General features: G+C 52.3%; 1 protein-coding gene across 1 annotated transcript in view; it reads left to right on the plus strand.

The window, feature by feature from the left end:
* The first annotated feature begins 504 nt into the window (after positions 1–504).
* Positions 505–19,792, plus strand: part of CREB3L1 (cAMP responsive element binding protein 3 like 1) — a 35,537-nt gene continuing 16,249 nt past the window's right edge. The window contains exon 1 of the mRNA XM_036258951.1: positions 505–1,061. Coding sequence (XP_036114844.1) covers positions 960–1,061 — 102 coding nt within the window. The 5' untranslated portion in view covers positions 505–959. The remainder of the gene's footprint in view (positions 1,062–19,792) is intronic.

Here is a 19,792-nt window from a genome sequence, read left to right on the forward strand (position 1 = left end):
AATGACAATGGCACATTAAACTCACCCCAGTGGAGATAAGCACACTATGTCCTCTGAGTATATAGTGGAGGTAAATGCTTCAGCCTGGGGGTCAAAGAAGGCTTCCTGGAGAAGGAAATATGTGGAAATCTCCCCATTAAGAGATCTGTTAAGGGGCCGTGAGATGGAATTCCCTGACTTGGACTTGGTTCAGGTTCTAGCACAAGGCTGGAAGAATGGAAATAAGAAGGCTCCCTCATGCACTTACGGGAGTAGCAAAGCCTTACAAAGTGCTGAGGTTCCAGGAACACAGTTGTTGGCTCCAGGACGATTTTGCTTTAGGCCTCTGTTTTGAGAGCCATCAGAGAACAGATTGGCAAAGAAAACTAGCTTGTCTCTTTAAAAGAGGAGGGGCGACTCCTCGGGCCGCTCCCTCTTTCATTAATATGAAATTATCGTGAATATTGATGTGGGGGCGTGGCGCATTGGCCAGCTGGGCTAACCAGCCAGGGGTTCCCGGTTTCACAGAGAGGAAAGTGACAGAAGCCAAGCTGAAGGAGACGCAGAGAGAGCGGAGCGCACGACAGCCACCCAGTCTCGGGGGAGCTCTCAGCTCCCCCGCCCCCGGCTCCCACCCTGTCCGGGGGCGCTCCTCAAGCCCTCAGCCCCACTCCTGGGCTCCCCATGGAAGCCAGCTGTGCCCCCGGAGGAGCAGGAGGAAGAGGAGTCGGCTAAATGCCCGCGGTGCGCCCGGGGCCCCTGAGCCCAGTCTTCTCCGCGCCGCTACCCTAAGGCCCCGCGCCCCCTGCGCCCCCTACCCGGGGCAGTGCCGCCTCCGCCCGCCCCTCCCCCGGGGCTTAGCCCCGGACCTGCCCCCGCCCGCCCGCTCGCCAGCGCTCAAGCGGGAGCTCTGGGCCGGGCGCGTCGCCGCCCTGGAGTGAGGGAAGCCCAGCCGAAGGGGGTCTCCGGAGCCGGCCGCGATGGACGCCGTCTTGGAGCCCTTCCCGGCCGACAGACTGTTCCCCGGATCCAGCTTCCTGGACTTGGGGGATCTGAACGAGTCGGATTTCCTCAACAATGCGGTAAGATGAAGGGTCTTCTTGCCCCTTCCACCACTCTGCACCCCTCTTCGCCGCTCGCCTGGCCCCCGGAAGGACGGGGCTACACATCACTTGGCAGAAGCGGAGGAAGGGGCTCGATCCAGGATACCCCCGAGGGACACGTGCTTAGAGCTCTGAGATTTGGTGCCTAGATCCCCCAGGACCTCCCTGGTCCCGGAGCCTGGACCCGGGCCTCAGAGCTTGCGCCAGTACGCGCCCCTCCTGGACACACTGGCCTCGGCCTTCCAGGGCAAGGGGACGTCCAGGCGTCGGGGTCATCCGATTCTCCGATATGAGCTTAAGAGACACTACCAATCCTGTCCCTGCCCAGGGTTCCAGGACCAGGTTGGGTGCGAAGTGGACCCACAGCTGGTCGTCCGCTGGGAGGCGCACAGGGGAGTGTTCCGAGGGCCAGAGACCCGACGCTCCCTGGGGGAACCTGAGCCAGACTCGAGTTCTGAGCCAGACCCAGAAACTTAGGGGTGCTGTCGCGGCCTCCCCAAAGTCAGGAGGAGATGCCCCCAGAAAGGGACCCGATGTTCAGCTGGTCAGAGCAGCACGGGGGAGCGGGGGGGGGGGGGGGGTCGCTCAGAAGGAGGGAAGTCTTTCTCCCTATCTCTATGTCTCCGTCTATTTCTCTGTCTCTCGTGTCTCGATGACTGTCTCTTTCTCTTTCTCTGTCTCTGTCTCTGTCTGTGACTGTCTCTGTCTCTGGGCTTGTCTTTTTTCTCCCTTTTCTCTCTTCCCCTCCCACCCTAAGGAAACGTGGCTTCTCTCTCTTCTTCCCTCCCTCCCTCTCTCAGGCTCAGCCCAAAGTCCCTGCCATGGGGGAGGGGCATGGGCTCAGTAACAGGAAAAAATATTTGGGTTCGGAAGAGCCTTCCAGGTCAAAATGTGGGCAACCTGGAGAATCTGGTAGGATGCCCCCCATGCTGTGAACCTCCAGTTTCTCATGCACGTGCACGTGCGTGCGCGCGTACACACACACACACACACACACACACACACACACACATCCAGAGATCAGGGGTCTCTACTTCCTGGCCTCTACCTGCTGGGACTAAGATAAACTTGCGGAGATAAAAGCCAAGTACATAGAGATTTGAAGGGTTGGGCATCTTGGACTTGCACCTAAACTGTCCCTGGCTTCTAAACTGATGGTTGGGAAACCAGCCAAGGGGCAGGAACCTGAGTCTGGGAGGCATGGCGTGTGAGGTCTCTCAGACCTTCATTAGGCAGCAGAGCTGGGTCACCCTACTCTCTGAGGAAGGCTCCTGGTCCCAGTCAGAGGGGGCACACTTCAGCAGAGAGGCCAAGTGGAAGAGGGCAGAAGGCTTGAACTGGTAGTGGGGAGAGCTGGGTTCTAGTCCTGCCTCTACTTCTGCCTGAGCCATGTCACCAGCTCTCCTCCCTGGGCTTCAGTTTCTTTGTCTGTAAAGTGGGCAAAGGTTGGATCAAGTCTTTCTAAGGATGGTCTGGCACAGATCCCAGGAATAAAGTGGCATGGATCTGGGGTTCCACACACCTCTCCTAGAGTTGGTAGGAGATACTGGTCAGAAGGAGGGGGTTTGTTGCAGTTTGTACCTTTGTAGCCAAGGAGGGTAGTAGAGCCCCCTGTGAAGTTCCCTCAGAGCTCTCAGCAGCTCTGAGTTGGGCTTTCTTCTGAATGAACTCTGCCGCCTCCAGCCTCTTCCTGCTGCTCCATTCAGCCTTGCCTTCCCAGCTGCTCATCTGGGCCTTGGTCCAGCGCAGGAAAGGAGGCACAATCAGACAGTGGTGTCCAGCACTGGGCTTGGGGAGAAAAGTCCTGCTGGAAAAGCTCTTGACCTCGGTCCTAGGTCAGGCCAGGAGAAACAGGGGAAAGGAAAGGATTTCTAAGAGGAGAGAAAAAACTGTACTGGAAATCAGGGGATTTGGTTCTAGCTGTGCTGCCACTAGCCAGCTGGGCAGTTCAGACAGGTGACTCTTCATCCTCTGGTTTCCTCATCTGAAAAATGGAGATACAGAACCTTCCCCACAATGTTATTGTAGAGATTTAGTGATAAGATTAATGAAAGATTAATGTAGGACAATGCCTGGCAGGTAAGTTTCCAGAGTTAACTTGCTCGAGAGACTAGATAGAGTGGCAGGAAGAACTACTCGGGTAGGAGTTGTATGACCTTGAGCAAGTCACTTTCCTTTTGTGTGCCTCCATTTAAGTATCTAAGGTCCCTTCCAGCTGAAACTCCATACCAACCCCATCCCCAATTCCCTTTTCATTCTACACGAGGATAGGAAAATGTTTCCAGGGTTAGGGATGGGAAGGGATGGAGTCTCTGTGCTTCTCAGTCTGGAAGATGAGGAGCAGGATATTTACTGTCCTTCTTTAAAATCCAGATGAAGGTCATAAAGTCACATAGAAAGTGTGTGTCCTCTGTTGCTCTGTGCAAAAAGCAAACATCAAAAAGTATACTCACCCTGAATACCACATAAGAAGCATGCATTCACTTGGACAGAGACAGGAGAATGAGTACGCAAAGCCAGGTCAGGTGTGTTTGGAGATGGCCAAGGGTGCTTTATTTTTTCTTTTGTGAAGATACTGTCATGCTTTTGCAGTCTTGTCTATGTGATTCTGAGTCACCATTCAGAAGGGGCTGCCCTTCCTGCCAGAGGTGGGGGCTTCTTCTCTTCCCCACATCTCCCACAGTCCCTGATGCGGCCACCCTAGAGCCCTCTTCCCTGTGCCCTGTGATCAGACCTTGGGCAGGTATGAGAGAGAATCTGGTGCTCAGAGAACTGGGATCAAGGACCAGAGGGAGAACAGGTCATATCTCCAGATAGAGATAATTCTGCTTTTTGCCTCATTCCTCTAGCTAAGGGGAAGGGATGACTCTAATTTCTCTAGAATAAAATGGCTTTGGATCCCAGAGAAGCCCCAGCTGGCAGGGTATGGGGTGGGAAGAGAAGGAGGAAAAGAAGTTCTGTTGTCTCAGAGGGGAGCAGCAGGAAGCTTCAAGGATGTTTGCCCAGCACACTCATTTACCTCCCAGCAGCTGGGGAGGCCAGGTGGGGGAACGACCAAGCCCGGGGACCAGCCCAGGAGAAGGGAGGTGTGGAGCTAAGCCTGATCACTGCTGCCCAGGCCCCGTGCCTGGCTTCTCCTGAGCTAAACGGGAAATCAGAAAAACACCACCACCCCACAACCACCACCCCAGGCTTTGGGGGATTTAGGGAGATTAGAGAAGTATGTGCATTTGGGTGTTCCTATGTCTGTGTGTGGGCCTTTAACAGCCCTTAAAAGGAGAGGGTGTATTGTGTGAGCCTGTGTGCATACGTGTGTGTGTGTGTGTGTGTGTGTGTGTGTCCCAAGGGCCAAAGCACTCTGGTCTCAGAGTAGAATCTAGAAAAGGACTAATGGAGAAAAACTAATTGAGGAGCCCAAATCTCAGGGCTCCTCCTATTCAGGAAGGGAGATCTCCCCAAATACCTACTCCTCTAAAACACTGAGTTTGTTTGTGGCAGGTTTTTGTTTTGTTTTGTTTTGTTTTGTTTTGTTTTGTTTTGTTTTGTTTTGTTTGTGCTTCCCCTACTGAGATATGAGCTCCCTGAGGGCAAGGGTCTTTCTGTCTTGTTCATTGTTGCATCCCCAGTGCCATGTACAGTGCTTAGCACAATGTGGGCCTCAACCAACCATTGCTGAATGAATGAAGGGGGGCCTAGGCAGACCCCACATATTTTAGGGAGAGGGAAAAAGGATACTTAAGCTCATCTACTCCCAGCCAGCAGAGACCTGCAACCTGCACTGTCTCTGAGATTCAGGAAGGGCTGCCATGCTTTCCAGGGAGTTGTCATTGCCTTGAGCCATCCCCATCCTGTATGTGGCACAGATACTTGCAGGTCCTGGTACAGGACGGCCTGGAGCTGACTGAGCCACAGCAAATTTCAACTTGTGGTTTAGGTCTCAGCCTTGAGTATTGGCTCTAGGGCTTCCATCTTCCCCCGTTTCTTCTTGTTCAGGTTGCTCTGGGACTCCCGGATCCATATTCACCAACTTAAAACTAAGTCTTTTCCAGTCCTATCTCAGGGCCTTTGCACATGCTGTTCCTGACATCTAGGATGTTTTCCCTTCTATTCTCTCCATCTCATCTTCCTCAGTTCAAATGTCACCTCTTTAAAAAGGTTCCCCAACCACCTCAGGTGGACCTTCTGTTATTTTCTGTTTCAGTTCTTTGATTCCTTTATAGCCCTTATCTCAGATTGCAGTTATTTTATTGGCTTATTGTCCATTTCCTCTGTGAAAAAGCAAGTTCCATGTTGGTTTTGTCCATTGCCATAAACCTACAACAGTACCATGGCACATAATAGGTGATTAATATAGTAAAATTCCACCATAAGGCAATAAGCTGAGTCCAAAATATTCAGTCATGTAAAATGTGGAGTTATGGTGTTATAGGATCAATGGAAAGCAAGATATTTCTGTGGGTCTGTACTATCACAAAAAGCACAAAAGTAAAGATTGTGAAACATTACTGACTGCATGCTGCAGGCCAAAATGAGAAAGTTCCAGAGGAGCACGAGGCAGTCACTTCTTTATCAGCCCCTCAGATAAGAGTTCTGCCTGCCTTTCTTTGAGATGGGCCCCAGGACAGAGGCCAAAGCTTGGTCACATTGTAGTGGACTTTGCTCCATTTCAAAGATTTGCTCTATTACTTCAGACCGGGGCAATCCCAGTAAGGGAGGAGGGAGAATTTTTAAAAAGACAGGCCTGTGTATACCGATCATTCCTGAAGGGAACCTGAGGTTCTCAGGGTCCTGGCCTGGCCACCCCTGAGAGTGATGGGGATGCTAGATCCCAGGAAGATGCTGTCTGTACCCTGATCTGCTGTGAGGTCCCTCTGGCTTCCCTGGACCAGCTGGGGATTTGCTTGGTTGTTCCCCAATACACATAACCCGTCTAACAACAGGGCACCAAAGGAGCATAGTGACCTCCAGCACTCACAGTTAGAGACAGAGGGAGAGCGACAGCACCGCAGGGTGCCGCAATAGAGCAGAGCATGGTGGGAGCCTGAGGAAGAGCATCCAGATGAGCTGAAGGTCATGGAAAGTTTCTCAGAGGAGGTGACCTCCACACTCTCCCTCCTCAATGCCCCCATCCCTATTGGCAAAGGAATTACCGGAGGGCATTTCATCGGGGCAGACTGGGACTGTGTCCCTTTTATTGAGCATGTATAGGCATCACTGTCCCCTGGGCAGATGAAAAACTGAGAATTAGAGAGGAGGGGACATCTTAACTCTGTTCTCCAGACTGGGATCCCATGGAGTCAAAGCTCTTGTACTGGTTTGAACTTTGCCCTCTAGAGCAAGGAAAGTTTGGGGTATCAGATATCAGAGGGGCCCCACCTTCTTCTTCCTCCACTCCCATCCTGAGAGCACCATGGATGCCTAAGCATTAGGAGCAGAGCCAGGAGATTGCCTAGCCTGAGAAGAGAGCTCCACAGCCCATCCTGTACCCTATCCACCTACTCACTTGGGGATGCTGCTCCCCATCCTGCCTGGGAACTCAGACCTTTGCTCTCTGCAGCTCCCAGGACTCCCTGGGAGAGTCTATTTATGTCTGGCCTGGCCTGGCCTGGCTACTGTGCCAGCAGAGGGGAACATAGGGGACATCCCCCGTTGTGTCTCCCCTCCCCAGACTATATGCCTCCTTGGTATTGAGGCTCTCCCAGAGCATCCCACTCTGGGACCTGGCTTGCCCCCGAACCTCCCTCAAGAAACCAGCTCCAGATGCTGGAGAACAGGCTGTTCTTCTGGAAGTCTCAGCACTCCAGGGGGCAGGATGGAGGAGGAAGATTTGGGTGGAGTTAAGTCAAGACCATGAGCATTGCTCTGGCTGGAACACTATGTAACCCCCTTGGGCAGACTAGGGGAGCCAGAGTTAGTGGCAGGACCCTTGACCAGGGTTGGGAAAAAGGTAGGGGTGGGGTTATCTGGTTCAGGAGAAGCTGGGAGAGGCAAGATATGGCCCAGAACTCTGATCATCACAGAAAACACCCTGAACCCCATGACCTGAACACACCACATCATCAACTAGGCCAACTTGACAAGGCAATAATGGGCTTCCCTGCTACCGGTTCAGTGTACCTCCTCTCCCAACCCTCCTGGGGCAGAGCCCTCACTGCAGCTTCCGTGGTCCTTGGCTCTTGGCCCAGGAGCCACTTTACCCATCACAGAGGGGCTGACACATCTGGGCTGGGCTCTGTGGTCCAACATAACAGCTGGACAGCAGCAGCTGGCTGCCTCATCCCCTTCCAAAAGAATACAAAAATGAAAGCAGTGGAGTAAGGCAGGATCGTCGGGCCCTTGAGGAGAGCCGGGAGGCAGTTTTAAAGCAGCAATTGAGGGAATTGCTTTGGAGGCAGATAGGTCCAAACCTTTGCCTATGTGAGAGAGAGAAGAAAAAAAGTTTTTTCTTTACTGATTTTAGAGAGGAAGGGAGAGGGAGAGAGATAGAGACATCAAAGAGAGAGAACATTGATTGGCCGCCTCCTGCATGCCTCCCACTGGGGATCGGGCCCACAACCTGGGCATGTGTTCCGATTGGGAATTAAACCGGCGACCTCTTGTTGCATGGGTCGATGCTCAACCACTGAGCCACACCAGCCAGGCCACCTTTGCCCACGTGTTCCCCTCTGCCTAGACGGTCCTCACGTCTCCTTATCTTGTTGCCCTAATTTGCTGTGTGACCTTGGGCCTTGGCTCCCTCATTTCTGTACTAGACTTAGAGTTCTTTGAGGTAAGTGAGTGTCAGGCAGTTATTTTTATCTGTTGCCTAGTTATAGCTACAGTGACTGCGCACTCAGGAAATGTTTATTGGATGGATTGATGGATGGATGAAAGAAAGTAAGGAATAGCAGGGGTGATGGCTGGATGAATGGGTGGGTAGATGCATAATGGAACAAAGGACACTTTCACACTTCCAGCTTTAAGGGCACTTTTTAAAATGGATGTAGTTTATCTATTCAAGGAGTAAGTCTTAACCTAAATCCCACATCTACCTTTCACTTTACCGTGATGGCCTTTTCTATTATGAAATAGATTGTGCACATAAAAGAATATATATGTGCTTGTATATGAATTATAAAGTGTAATAAAATGGATACCTGGGTCCAAACTACCCAGTTGAAGAGTAGACCCAGCCCTGAATATCTTGTACCTCCAACCACATGAACCTGGGGAAGAGGTGAGCTGTAGACCCTGAATCCACTCCACTCTGGGCAGATTCTCATCAGGTATATCCTGAGACGCAGTGCCTACTCCCAGACCCAACCTGACCAGACAACTAGTCCACAGGTCACATGGCAGTTACCTCGACAAGCAGTGGGAAGCTGAGCTGTACCTGAGGTAGGGTGGTGTGGCCATTACCTACTCAGACCTGGGAGCAAATTCTGACTCTCACCGTTTGTCATTTGTGTGAGCTTCACAGGTGCCTACACCTCTCCCAGCTTATTTTCCTCATGCACATGGCTGTAGAACACGGGTTTCTTATGAAGATTCAATTAGATAGCTCTTGAAGAAAGTCTAGCACAGCGCCTAGCATGCAGTGAATCCTCTATAGGCAATAGTTGTCACTGCTACTTTTCTGATGATTGCTGTTATTGTCTGAAAGGAAGGTCCCCAGCACTGGACAACCCTTACAGGAATGTCCCACTTTCTCCATTTCTGTGCTGAGCCCTGATTATAAGGCTTTTATTTTCTTATGTGTCTGATCTCTCTGGAGCTGGAAGGCTCTTTGGGGCAAAGCCAAAGATGCCACGCCCCTTCTCCGAGCTCTGTGCTTTGGGGCATAAGGAGAGGGGTGGCCAGGGATGAGCAAAACCGGGCCCCAGTGATGGGCCCATATTTTGTATCTAGTATTGTACTTGGGATGGAGCAGCAAGAAATCAATCATTCCTTCGACAATTAGTGTTGTGTGTGCTTAAGAGCACAAGCTCTGCAATCAGACCCTGTTTTCAAATCCTGGCTCAAGGTCTCGCTAACTGAATGAACCTGGGTAAGCTACTTAACTTCTCTGTACCTCAGTTCTGCCAGGCATTAAATAGGGATGCTAATGGTACCTACCTTATCTTCTAAAACTTGTATTTTTAAATCCTCACCCAAGGATATTTTTCTATTTATCATCACATAGAGTGGGAGGAAGGGAGAGAGAGAGAGATCATGAAACATCGATGTGAGAGAGACACATCGACTGGTTGCCTCCCTCATGACCCAACCAGGGCCAGGGAGGAATGGCAACTGAGGTAGGTGCTCTTGACTGGAATCAGACCCGGACCTCATTGGTCCGTAGGCCGACGCTCTAACCGCTGAACCAAACCGGCCAGGGCTCTTCTGAAACTTTTAAAAAAATATCTTATTGTCTGGCCGGTGTGGCTCAGTGGTTGAGCATCAACCCATGCACCAGGAGGTCATCGGTTCAATTCTGGGTCAGGACACATGCCCAGGTTGTGGGCCAAATCCCCAGTGGGGGCATGTAGGAGGCGGCCAATTGATGTTCTCTCTCATCAGTGTTTCTCTCTCTCTCCCTTCTTCTCTCTCTAATATCAATAAAGGAAAAAAAACTTTTTAATATCTTTATTGATTTTTAGAGAGAGAAGGAGAGATAGAAATGTCTATGTGAGAAAGAAACATCAATTGGCAGCCTCCTGCACGCCCCTTACTAGGGATTGAGCCTGCAACCCAGGCATGTGCCCTGACCTGGGAATGGGACTGGAGATCTCTTGGTGCATGGGATGACACTCAACCAACTGAGCCACACTGGCTGGGCTCTTGTGAAACTTTAATCATATAGATGTTGCATGGAGGGAACTAAACAGTTCCTGGGACATAAATAATAGCTGTTATCATCATTACTATTAGGCATACTGTATGATGGACCCTGTGTGAGGCCCTGCAGAGGGTTTAAGGATGAACTCTATCCTACATTCTACCCTCAAGGAGGTTAAAGTTTAGAAGGAGAAATGGGTCCCATTGTGCATAATTAGAGTTCAAGGGATGATATTAGCCAGTTACCTAACAGTTTACCTAACAGTCTATAAGTGCAACGGCATTACAAAAGGGATAGGACGCCCTGGCCGGTTTGGCTCAGCGGTTAGAGCATCGGCCTGCAGTCCTGAGAAACCGGGGTTTGGTTCCCGCTAAGGGCGTGTACCTCGGTTGCAGTTTGTCCCCGGCCCTGGTTGGGTCCTGTGGGTGGCAGCCACTCGATGTGTCCCTTTCACGTCGATGTTCCTCTCTCTCTCTCTCTGTTCCTCTCTCTCCCTCCCACTCTACCTGGACAAAAAAAAGGGGGGGGGGGGATGATTCTTCTAGCTGGGTGATCAAGGAAGGCTTCCTGAAGGAAGTGACATTTGAATTGGGACTTAAAGGATAATAGGAGTTGGAATGAGGAGATAAAGGGCAAAGGCATTCCAGGCACAAGGAATGGTACAAGCAAAGGTCCTGTCACAATGGAGCTCGCAGCACTTTTAAGGAACTGGGAGTGGTTATTCAACTAGGCTGGCAGGAAGACAAGGATGAGGGGCTCCAGCTACAGTGGTAAGTGGAGTGTGGTGCTTAGGAGCTGGGAGTTTTATCAGTATGCGGGAGGGAGCCAGTGATATTCTGAGCTAGACATGGTGGTGGTCCAAGCAAGTCTGAACTGGCTCGGTGCTGGGAGACCTAGTAGAGTCCATTAGGGGAATGTCAGCTGTCAGCCTGTCTGGATGATGAAGGACCCTCTCCCGGAGGGGACAGAATTGTGGGCCCTTCCTGAACCCAGAGCAGCCCAAGGCAACAGCTGACCCAAGGCCCCTTCTTGCCTCTTCCTTCCACCCTCTGCCCTGATGTGACTCTCACACTGGGAAAGGAGTACCAGTTCCCTTCTGGCTCTTTCATCCCCAGCACTTGGGCCAGGCTGACCTGGGGAGGTCCAAGGCAACTCCACCCTTGCAGAAGGACAGCCTGTCCCTCTTCATGCTGACAGCCCTAGGCTAAACCATGTCCTTCCTCCTGGCCTAATCCTGGGACACTAATGGGTTTCCCCCACCCCTTCTACATTTCAAGACCCTCTATTATCAGGCAAAGCATGTCCCTATTGGCCCTAGGGGAATAGAAGTATCTGAGCCCTCCTGAGCCCAGCTGCGGCCTGGCACCTCATCCCCTTGGCCCTTCCACCCATCAGCTGGGACAAGATGCCTAGAGCCCCTTTCATCATCCTCCCAGAGAGGAAGCCCAACCCTGCCCTCTGCCGCCCAAAGCCTTCACCCCTTTCTCTCCCAGGGCTACAAATCAGTTCCACATTTGGGATCTGGCATTTACTATCTGCTCAGAAGTTTCCCCTCCCGGTTAGCTCAGGCTCCCATCTCCCCCACCCCACACGGTCAGCCCATAGGGTCTTCAGAAGAAGGGCTCCTGCCTTCAGTGACCCCCTTCAGTGGTCTTGAGAGGAAGCTAAATTGTAGAAACGTGCCAGAGGGACAGTAGACGCGAGGCCCTCCCAGGGAGAGATGAAAGAGGAAGGGTAGAAAGAGAAAGGGGGTGGGGCGAAGGCAGAGCTTGAGCAAGCATATGAGGGGATGAGGGGTTGGGGGTGGTGAGGGAAGGATCGAGGTAGTTCCCAGCTCAGCACATTCCTGAGACATCTGGCCGCGCTGGAAGGGCCCCAGCTGGCCTGCATGGCTGTGGCTCCAGCTTCTTTGCTCTGTGATGTCAGGACCCAGCATTCCCCCCTCCTCTCAGAGTCCCACTGGCCTGGGGTCCACCTTGGGGCTGAGTGTTGGGGTCTCCCCCCAAGTCCCCTCACCTTCAGTGAGCAAGGAAGAAGCCCCTGGGGCAGTGGAAGAAACGCCTGCCCCAGAAGAGGGCCTGGACTGATGGTAAGAGGCCGACCCAGAAGACCCAGGGGTTTGCCCAGGGGACTGACTCAAGGAGATTCCTCCTTTGGGCTGATGCCAGCCGCCTCCCTCCTCCTTGGAAGGGAGATGGAGACAGAGGAAAGACTCCGGAAATGGCTACTTACCTTGAGCTTTGTGATCCTGAGTAAATCCACTCCCTTCCTCAGCTCTCAGTTTCCCTCTCTGTAATAATAACAGCTACATTTAACGACAGCCTTCTATAAGTCCTGCATTGTATAAAGCTCTCTACAAATGCTATTTCATCCTCACAGCAACCTGGTGGGGTAGATATAATTACCCCTATTTTACAGCTGACATTGAGGCTCAGAGAGCTTAAGTAACTTGCCCAAGGCCACACAGCAGCTAGCAGAGCCAGGATTAGGACCAGGTCTGTCTGCTTCTCTTGCTCATTACCATTGAACCACATTGCCTCTGCAAATAAGAGACAGATCTAATGATGCCAGAATTTCTTCCAGCTCTAAATGTGTAATGATTTCTTTTGGCTATCGTGGGGCTCTTCAAGAAGGACAAGGGAGGAATTAGTCACACACTGGGTGGGGGAAGGAGAGCAGAGGCATCTGGCTGTGAAGCATCAGATGGGTCAGGAGTCTTTGAAGGTCCCCTCCCTTGAAGCCCCAGAGAGGTCCAGACCCCAGGAGCTGGAGCCACAGCCTGATCCCCAGCCGAGCCCAGGGGTCCCACACCTTCCCTGAAGGAAGGGAGTAAATAAGGAGAGAGATTGCAGCTTCTTCCAAAAATAAAACCTGAGGACAACTCAGACAGGCTGGGACGCTGAGGAAGCCAAAGGCCAAATGCTGAGTGTGCTGAGGAGAGGGAAGAGGCCAAGGGAATTCCAGCCAGAGCTGGGTGGCAGGTTCCAGCCGAGGAAGGCCTTCCAGCTGGCCAGGAGCCGGGAAAGCAGCTCAGCCAGTTGGCCACTGGGTTCTGTTTATACTCTTTGGCCTGGCCTAAGCCTGGGGCAGCTCCTCCAGCTCTGAGTAGGGGGCTGTGGTCCCCAGTACCTGGTCTGGCTGGGGCTTAAGAACAAAAAGGCCTTGAAGAAGGACAACCCAATAGAGAGGAGCCGAGGGAAGGAGTCCAGGCACATGGAAACTCTGCCTGGAGCAGGAGCAAACTGGCATCAGAGCGGAATTCAAAGCAGTCATTCCTGGAGGCTCAGCTGCAGTAAAAAGGCCTCAGTCTGTTAGCTCACTGGCACATTCCTTCATTCACCCATGGATTCAGTCAGTCAGTCGCTCAGCAAACATCTAAGCACCTACCAGGTGCTGAGACCAATGCTAGGCTTCAGAGATACAGATGAGAATTGGGCAAAGCAAGACATAGTTTAGAGGCAACATGGGTAGATCATTTCAAGTTACACTAAGGAACTGGGAAACTAAGGGCAGTAGGGAGTTTTCAATGGATATTGAGAAGGGGCGTTCCACAGTCATATTTGTGTTGAAAATCCCTCTTGATACAAGGTGGAGAATGCTCTGGAGACAGATTAGAGTTCAAATCTTGGATCTACCTTCATAAATGGGGTAGTCAGACCACTAGTGAGAAAGCCTTTTGTGAGCTGGAATTGGGCTTTGCTCATCTCTGTATCCACAGGGCTGGGCACACAGTAGGTACTCAGTAAATATTCAACAAATGCATAAGTGATGAATAAATGGATGTGATCAGACCCTCTTATTCTCTAGCAGCCCACAGTGCCAGCACTGGCACTTAACTCCTGCCCTGTCCTGAGCTGTCCCACAGGGATCTTCTGGCCACTGCCTATGCACCAACATCTCCAGCAGCCAGACCCTGGGCTGCTGTGCCATTAGTGGTGCCAGTCACAGCTAATCCCAGCCCTAGGCGGCAGCACTCACTGCCACCGCTTCCTCCTGCCCAGACAGTACCTGGCACCCTCCCCAGGGTTGGGCAATGGCACATGGGCTGCCTGCTCAGAAGATGCCAGGGGCGGGCCAGGAATCTGCAGGCCAGCTCTCCACTTTCCTGAGGGACCCATGTCCTGCCCAGTGTCAGGAGGGGGAACTGGAGGGCCAGACTAACAGAGATGGGGGCTAAAGAGAATACATACTCTCCCTAGGACCCTGCCCTGCACAGAAGTAGCCTCCGGTGGGTGCCAGCCTGCCCTTTCCGCTGTCCCTTCTTTTCTCCAGCACACATGTACAGAAAACCTCAGTCCTCGTATTGCCCCCTTCTCCGGTCCAAGTCTTCATTATCCCAGCCCCAGGCGAGCCTGGGACTCCCAAATCTCCCTTGCTGGGGGTCACATGATTTAGTCATCTCAAGCACGTGGCTTGGCTCAGTCAGCATTTAGTTCTGTGGTCGTGTGAGATTTTGCATTTGTTCATGTGAGGGTGTGCATGACCACATCTGTGATTTTGTCTGGGGTGACTGCCCATGAGTGCTCATATGGGAGTCTTTCTGTCTGATCACATCTGAGGAGTGCGTCCTCATTGGATCTGTTAGTGCCTGCCAATGAAAGCTGATGTGAGCAGTATGTTCAAACCCCTGTGCCAGGCTGTATATGGAACTGTCTAAATGTGTCCATGGATATAGATCTCGTATTGGATAGTGTTTCCCTGTGTAAATGGGAACCTCACAGCTCATGTCTGTATAGCATGTGTACAGGAGTATGTGTGTGTGCATGCACACACAGAAGTCTTTCTGCTTATTTGGACTTGGGCTCTGTGGTGAATAGTTCAGTAGGGGGAAAATATGAAACCTCAGCAGCCGCCTTCCCTGGGCCTGTGGGGAATGGGGGATGAGTGAGGTTGGAGGTTGGAACAATGTGCTCCCCTTAACCCCCAAGCCCTGCCAGGAAGACTCAGGGAGGGGCTATCTTCTGGGACAGGGAGAACTGGCTCCATCCCTTCCCAGTCCCCAGGGCAGAGAAAAGGAGCCCACTTTCTGAGGATTAGTTTACCTGCCATCCCTTGTCCCTACCACCCCTGCCTCAATAGGAGCACAGATGATAACTAATGGGAAACTGAGGCCTGGAGAAGAAACACTACCTGCCCCTGGGGTCTCCAGACTCTGAGCCCAGGGCCTTTTCCCCTTCACAGGCCTGCCTTCAAATCTAGCTCTGAGAAGGCACCCCAGTGCCTGTATGGTGGTGCTTAAGGACCAGGAGGGTCTGTCTGACAACTGGGTACCCACCGGCCCACCTCCCCTCTGCTAAGCCTCCCCCTACTTTCTCTTGACTCTATCCCACACACATGTACACACTCTGGGCACAGCAGTAACTCAGACTAGTGGCCCTTCAGCTTGAAATGGGGGGAATTTTGACCACGAGACAAGTAACCGTCCAGGAATGTATAGGTCAGTGTGTGTATGGGGGTGGAGAGTGGGGGCCCAGCCTGCGGGGAAAGAGAATGGGGAAATATAAGACTCTCCTCCCGTCTCTCCCCAGAGCTCACTCTCTCGGAAGGAATGTCCGGGCGCAGGATTCCCCCCTCTCCTTATCCCACAGCTCAGCCTGGACCCACTCCGGTCTCCTCCCTCCTTTCCCCAAGCATGGACTGAATCAGGCTGGGTCGGGAAGGGACAGAAATCCGGGATGGGAGTACAGGTGTCGAGGGGTGAGGGACGTGAGGGGAAGGTGGCGCTCTGACACTGCCTCAGGGCCTTTCCCCCTTCCCCCACACACCCCTCCAGCAGGCAGCTGCACCCCAGAAGGGGAATTAGGGATGGGAACCGAGAGGAGCCTCAGACGGTCCTACTGCCTGCCCAGGAGTGTCCCCCACACCCCCAAAGGGACCGAGACCGGCTGCCCCATCAATGCTCCCGCGGTAGGATTATCGAAGGAGGGGGGTAAGGAACTGAGACGGAAAAGCTGCTGAGAGACTTAAGAACTGGGGACCGGCCTCCCCTTCGAGCCGGAGACGTCCGAGGAGACTCCCCCTCACTTTCCCTGCTCGCAGTGCGCGGTCCAGACCATGCTACTGATACGAGTCTCAGGATACCGTGGGACCGCCGGGGCCACCTGGAAGCTCAAAGAGGTCGTTTCTGCCTCCGCCCCAGGAGCAAAAAGGGACACAAGGCCAGACCCAGCACACCCGGCCCTTCGCGTACACGCGCGGTCTGCGAGGCCCGGGGGCCTCCTCCGCGCAAGCCGGGCCCCCTCCGCACCCTCCAGCCACAGCTGCTGCCGCTGCGAACTTCTCGCAGCCTCCTCCCATTGGCCAGGAGCTCGGCGGGTTCCACCAATGAGCAGGCTGGGTTTTCTCGCGGGGCGGCTCCCAGAGCGCGGCGTTAACCTCTCGTGGGCAGCGGGGGGCCGCAGGATCTGCGTCCTTCTTTAAATTTATAGGGCCTGCCGCGGAGACCAGTTTAGGGAGGGGCTGGGCGGAGGGGAGGGTTCGCGCAGGAGAGCCCGGGACCTCTCCTCCAAGAGCGTGGAGCCGGCGCTGGCTGCGCGTGGCAGCCGAGAAGGAGCTTATATTGGCACGCCTGTAGGAAAAAGTCTTTAACGAGGAGGGAAACAAATCATAATACAGTATTTCCTTCTCTTGCCCCCCGCCCCCCCTTGCCTGTAAAGGTACCTCCATAGAACGCTCGCCTCGGTGAAAACCTGATCCCCCTCAGAATGATGACCCATGACACCCTGCCATTTATAGATTCCTGCCCTCCTCCCCCAACAATTTCCATCAGACAGTGTGAAACCTGAACTTTCTGTGTGTAAACTGGAGGGCGAGCTGCATGGGGGGGGGGGGGGGGCACAAGAGGAGCTGCTGGAGCTGAGATCTCCAGAGTGGGCTTCCCAAGGTCAACGGGAGGATGGGGAGACAGACAAATAAGTGAGAGGACAACAAGGAGATGTCCCACATACTGTCAGCCCCCGAGCTACAAAGAACCCCTCCCTCAACATTACCAGTTCATTGTGTGACTGTGGGTAGGTGGCTTTCCCTCTCTGGATCTCAGTTTCCTCATTAGCAAATAGGGGAGGAGGGCATGGACCATGAGCTTTCTCAGGTCCCTCTGCCTCCAACTTGATGATATAAACCAACCATAAATGAGCTCCAGGCACCAGACAGAAGTAGGGCTACAAAGTTCTCTAAAGGGAGTCCCTCTACCATGCTTCCATGAGCAGGAGGTGGGCCTGGAGGTGATGGGACATGCCCAGTGTTGCTACCAGAGGTGGGCCCAGCACAAAAGGAAGCCCTGAGCAACAACTGGATTTTCTGTGTCCTCCACCCCCACCCTGCCTGCCCCTTGGCTGCCCTCCCCTTCTACTTGGCTCCCACTCTGGAAGCTCTATCCTGCTGGGCCTTGGCTGCTATTTCCAGCAGGTGGGGTGGGGGCTGCTCACAAAAGGGGGCCAACTGAGCTCCCTCAGCAGGTTCCAGAGGGCACCCCAAAAGGGGTCTCTGAGGACCCGGCTCATCTGCCTGGAGCCAAAGACTTCAGGGACCCCAGCACAGACTAGAGAAAGCATCTTTCCTCTCCCAGGCCCCAGGGACAGGCTTGGCAAACCCTTATCGCCTGAGAAGCAGCTGCTGGAGAAATACCTTAGCAGCTGACTCACTGCCCTGTCCTCTCTTTACAACCCCCTCCTATTGGGCCCCACACCAGGCCTGGGAGAGAGAGAGAGAGAGAGAGAGAGAGAGAGAGAGAGAGAGAGAGAGAGAGAGAAGGGGCAAAGCGACCCCAGCTGGTCTGGCCCAGACTCTACAGAGGGTGTGGCTCGCAGTCTTGCCTGCCGCTGGTTGGATGGTTGGGGGAGGTTGTACCCTGTAAATGGCCTTCATCTGGGATCACAGTTATTCTCAGAGACTTGTTCAGCTGAGGCCTCTGACCACATGCTCTCTGACCCAGGCATTGATGGACAACTGACAGGTTGATGGGGTACAAGGTCTTGTCACTCCAGCAGGTGAACACGGTGTAGGCCCTGCCTCTGGGAGTTTACAGTCTAGCAAATAGACAGTTCCTGAACAGAGGAATGTCTGCTGCAGTAGGGGAAGGACTGGGTGGTGAGGAGTTGAGCAGGATTCCGAGTTCTACTTGGTTCCCTGGGCCTCAGTTTCCTTTATCTGTCAAATGCAGACATGCAACTTCCTGTCTCATTGGGTAATTGTGAAGATTGAATAAAATGATGCATGTGAAAGCATAACAAAATGTAGGATAGTGATTATTCCCCCTAACAAATGAAGAAACTGAGACACAGACAAGTAAAGTAACTTAGGAGTCAAAAGGCAGCCTACGTGACTGCAAAGCTTGTGCTCACCCCTGCTCCCCGCAGACCGATGCTTGTGTGGCTCTGAAACTTATTCTCAGATAGGGCTTTTCTGCTCATCCCTCTGGATTAGGACAGGCTCCGAGGAGTCCCAGCCAGAAAGAGCCAACAACTCCAGACTGCAAGCCAACCCTCCAGAGGCCAGTCCTTAGCCACTTACCAGATGGGACCCCAGGGCCAGAGACAAAGCCCCCACCATCTCTACTGACCTACCAGCAAATTCATTCAGTCAGTAAATAATGAATAAACAACAGTAACATGTCCCTACATATTTATAATTCTTTAGAGAGAGAAAATAAGCCTACTATGTACCAGCCACTGGGTGTTTTATTAATAAGAGGTAACTTTTTTTTTTTTTATCCTCACCCGAGGACATTTTTCCATCCTTTGTACAGACAGAGTGGAAGGGAGAGAGAGAGAGGGAAACATCGATGTGAAAGGGACACATCGAGTGGCTGCCACCAGCACGACCAACCAGGGCCGGGGACAAACTGCAACCAAGGTACATGCCCTTAGCGGGAACCAAACCCGGGTCTCTCCGGACCGCAGGTGGACGCTCTAACCGCTAAGCCAAACCGGCCAGGGCAGAGGTAACATTTTTTGAGTAATTACTATGTGCCAGGGACTGTTCTAAGTTCTTTTTTTTTTATCCTCACCCGAGGACATTTTTCGAGTTTTGTTGTTGTTGTTGTTGTCGTTGTTGTTGTTCAGATAGAGTGGGAAGGAGAGAGAGAGAGAAACATCTACGTGAAAGGGACACATTGAGTGGCTACGACCCAACCAGGGCCAGGGACAAACTGCAACCAAGGTACATGCCCTCTCCGGACTGTAGGCCTACACTCTAACCGCTAAGCCAAACCGGCCAGGGCTGTTCTAAGTTCTTTACATGTGTAGATGACCCTTGAACAACGAGGGAGTTAGGGTCGCAACCCCTGTGCAGTAGAAAATCCACGTATAACTTTTGACTTCCCAAAAACTTAACTACTAATAGCCTACTTTACCGGTAATATAACAGTAAATTAACACATATCTTGTATCTTATATGTATTGTATACTGTATTCTTACAATGAAGTAAGCTAGAGAAAAGAAAATGTTATCGCCCTGGCCGGTTTTGCTCAGTGGTTAGAGTGTCAGCCCACGGACCAGAAACTCCCAGGTTCAGTTCCTGCAAAGGGCATGTACCTCAGTTACAGTTTGTCTCCAGCCCCGGTTGGGGCTGTGTGGATGGCAACCACTCGATGTGTCTCTCATTTCGATGTTTCTCTCTCTCTCTCTTCCTCCCTCTTTCCCTCCTGCTGTATCTGAAGATAAATGCAAAAATGTCCTCAGATGAGGATAAACAACAAAAAAAAAGAAAATGTTATCAAGAAAATCACAAAGAGAAAATACGTACAGTACTGTAATGTAATTATCAATACCATAAGTTCATGTCTTCTGTTTGCAAGATGAACAATATCCATATATCATGGACCCACTCAGTTGGAACCCATGTTGTTCAAGAGTCAACTGTATTAACTTATTTAATCCTCACAATAATCCTAGCAGGCCCTAGCCGGTGTGG

Source organism: Molossus molossus, unplaced genomic scaffold, assembly GCF_014108415.1.
Source record: "Molossus molossus isolate mMolMol1 unplaced genomic scaffold, mMolMol1.p scaffold_m16_p_13, whole genome shotgun sequence".
In the NCBI taxonomy this organism is placed as follows: Eukaryota; Metazoa; Chordata; class Mammalia; order Chiroptera; family Molossidae; genus Molossus; species Molossus molossus.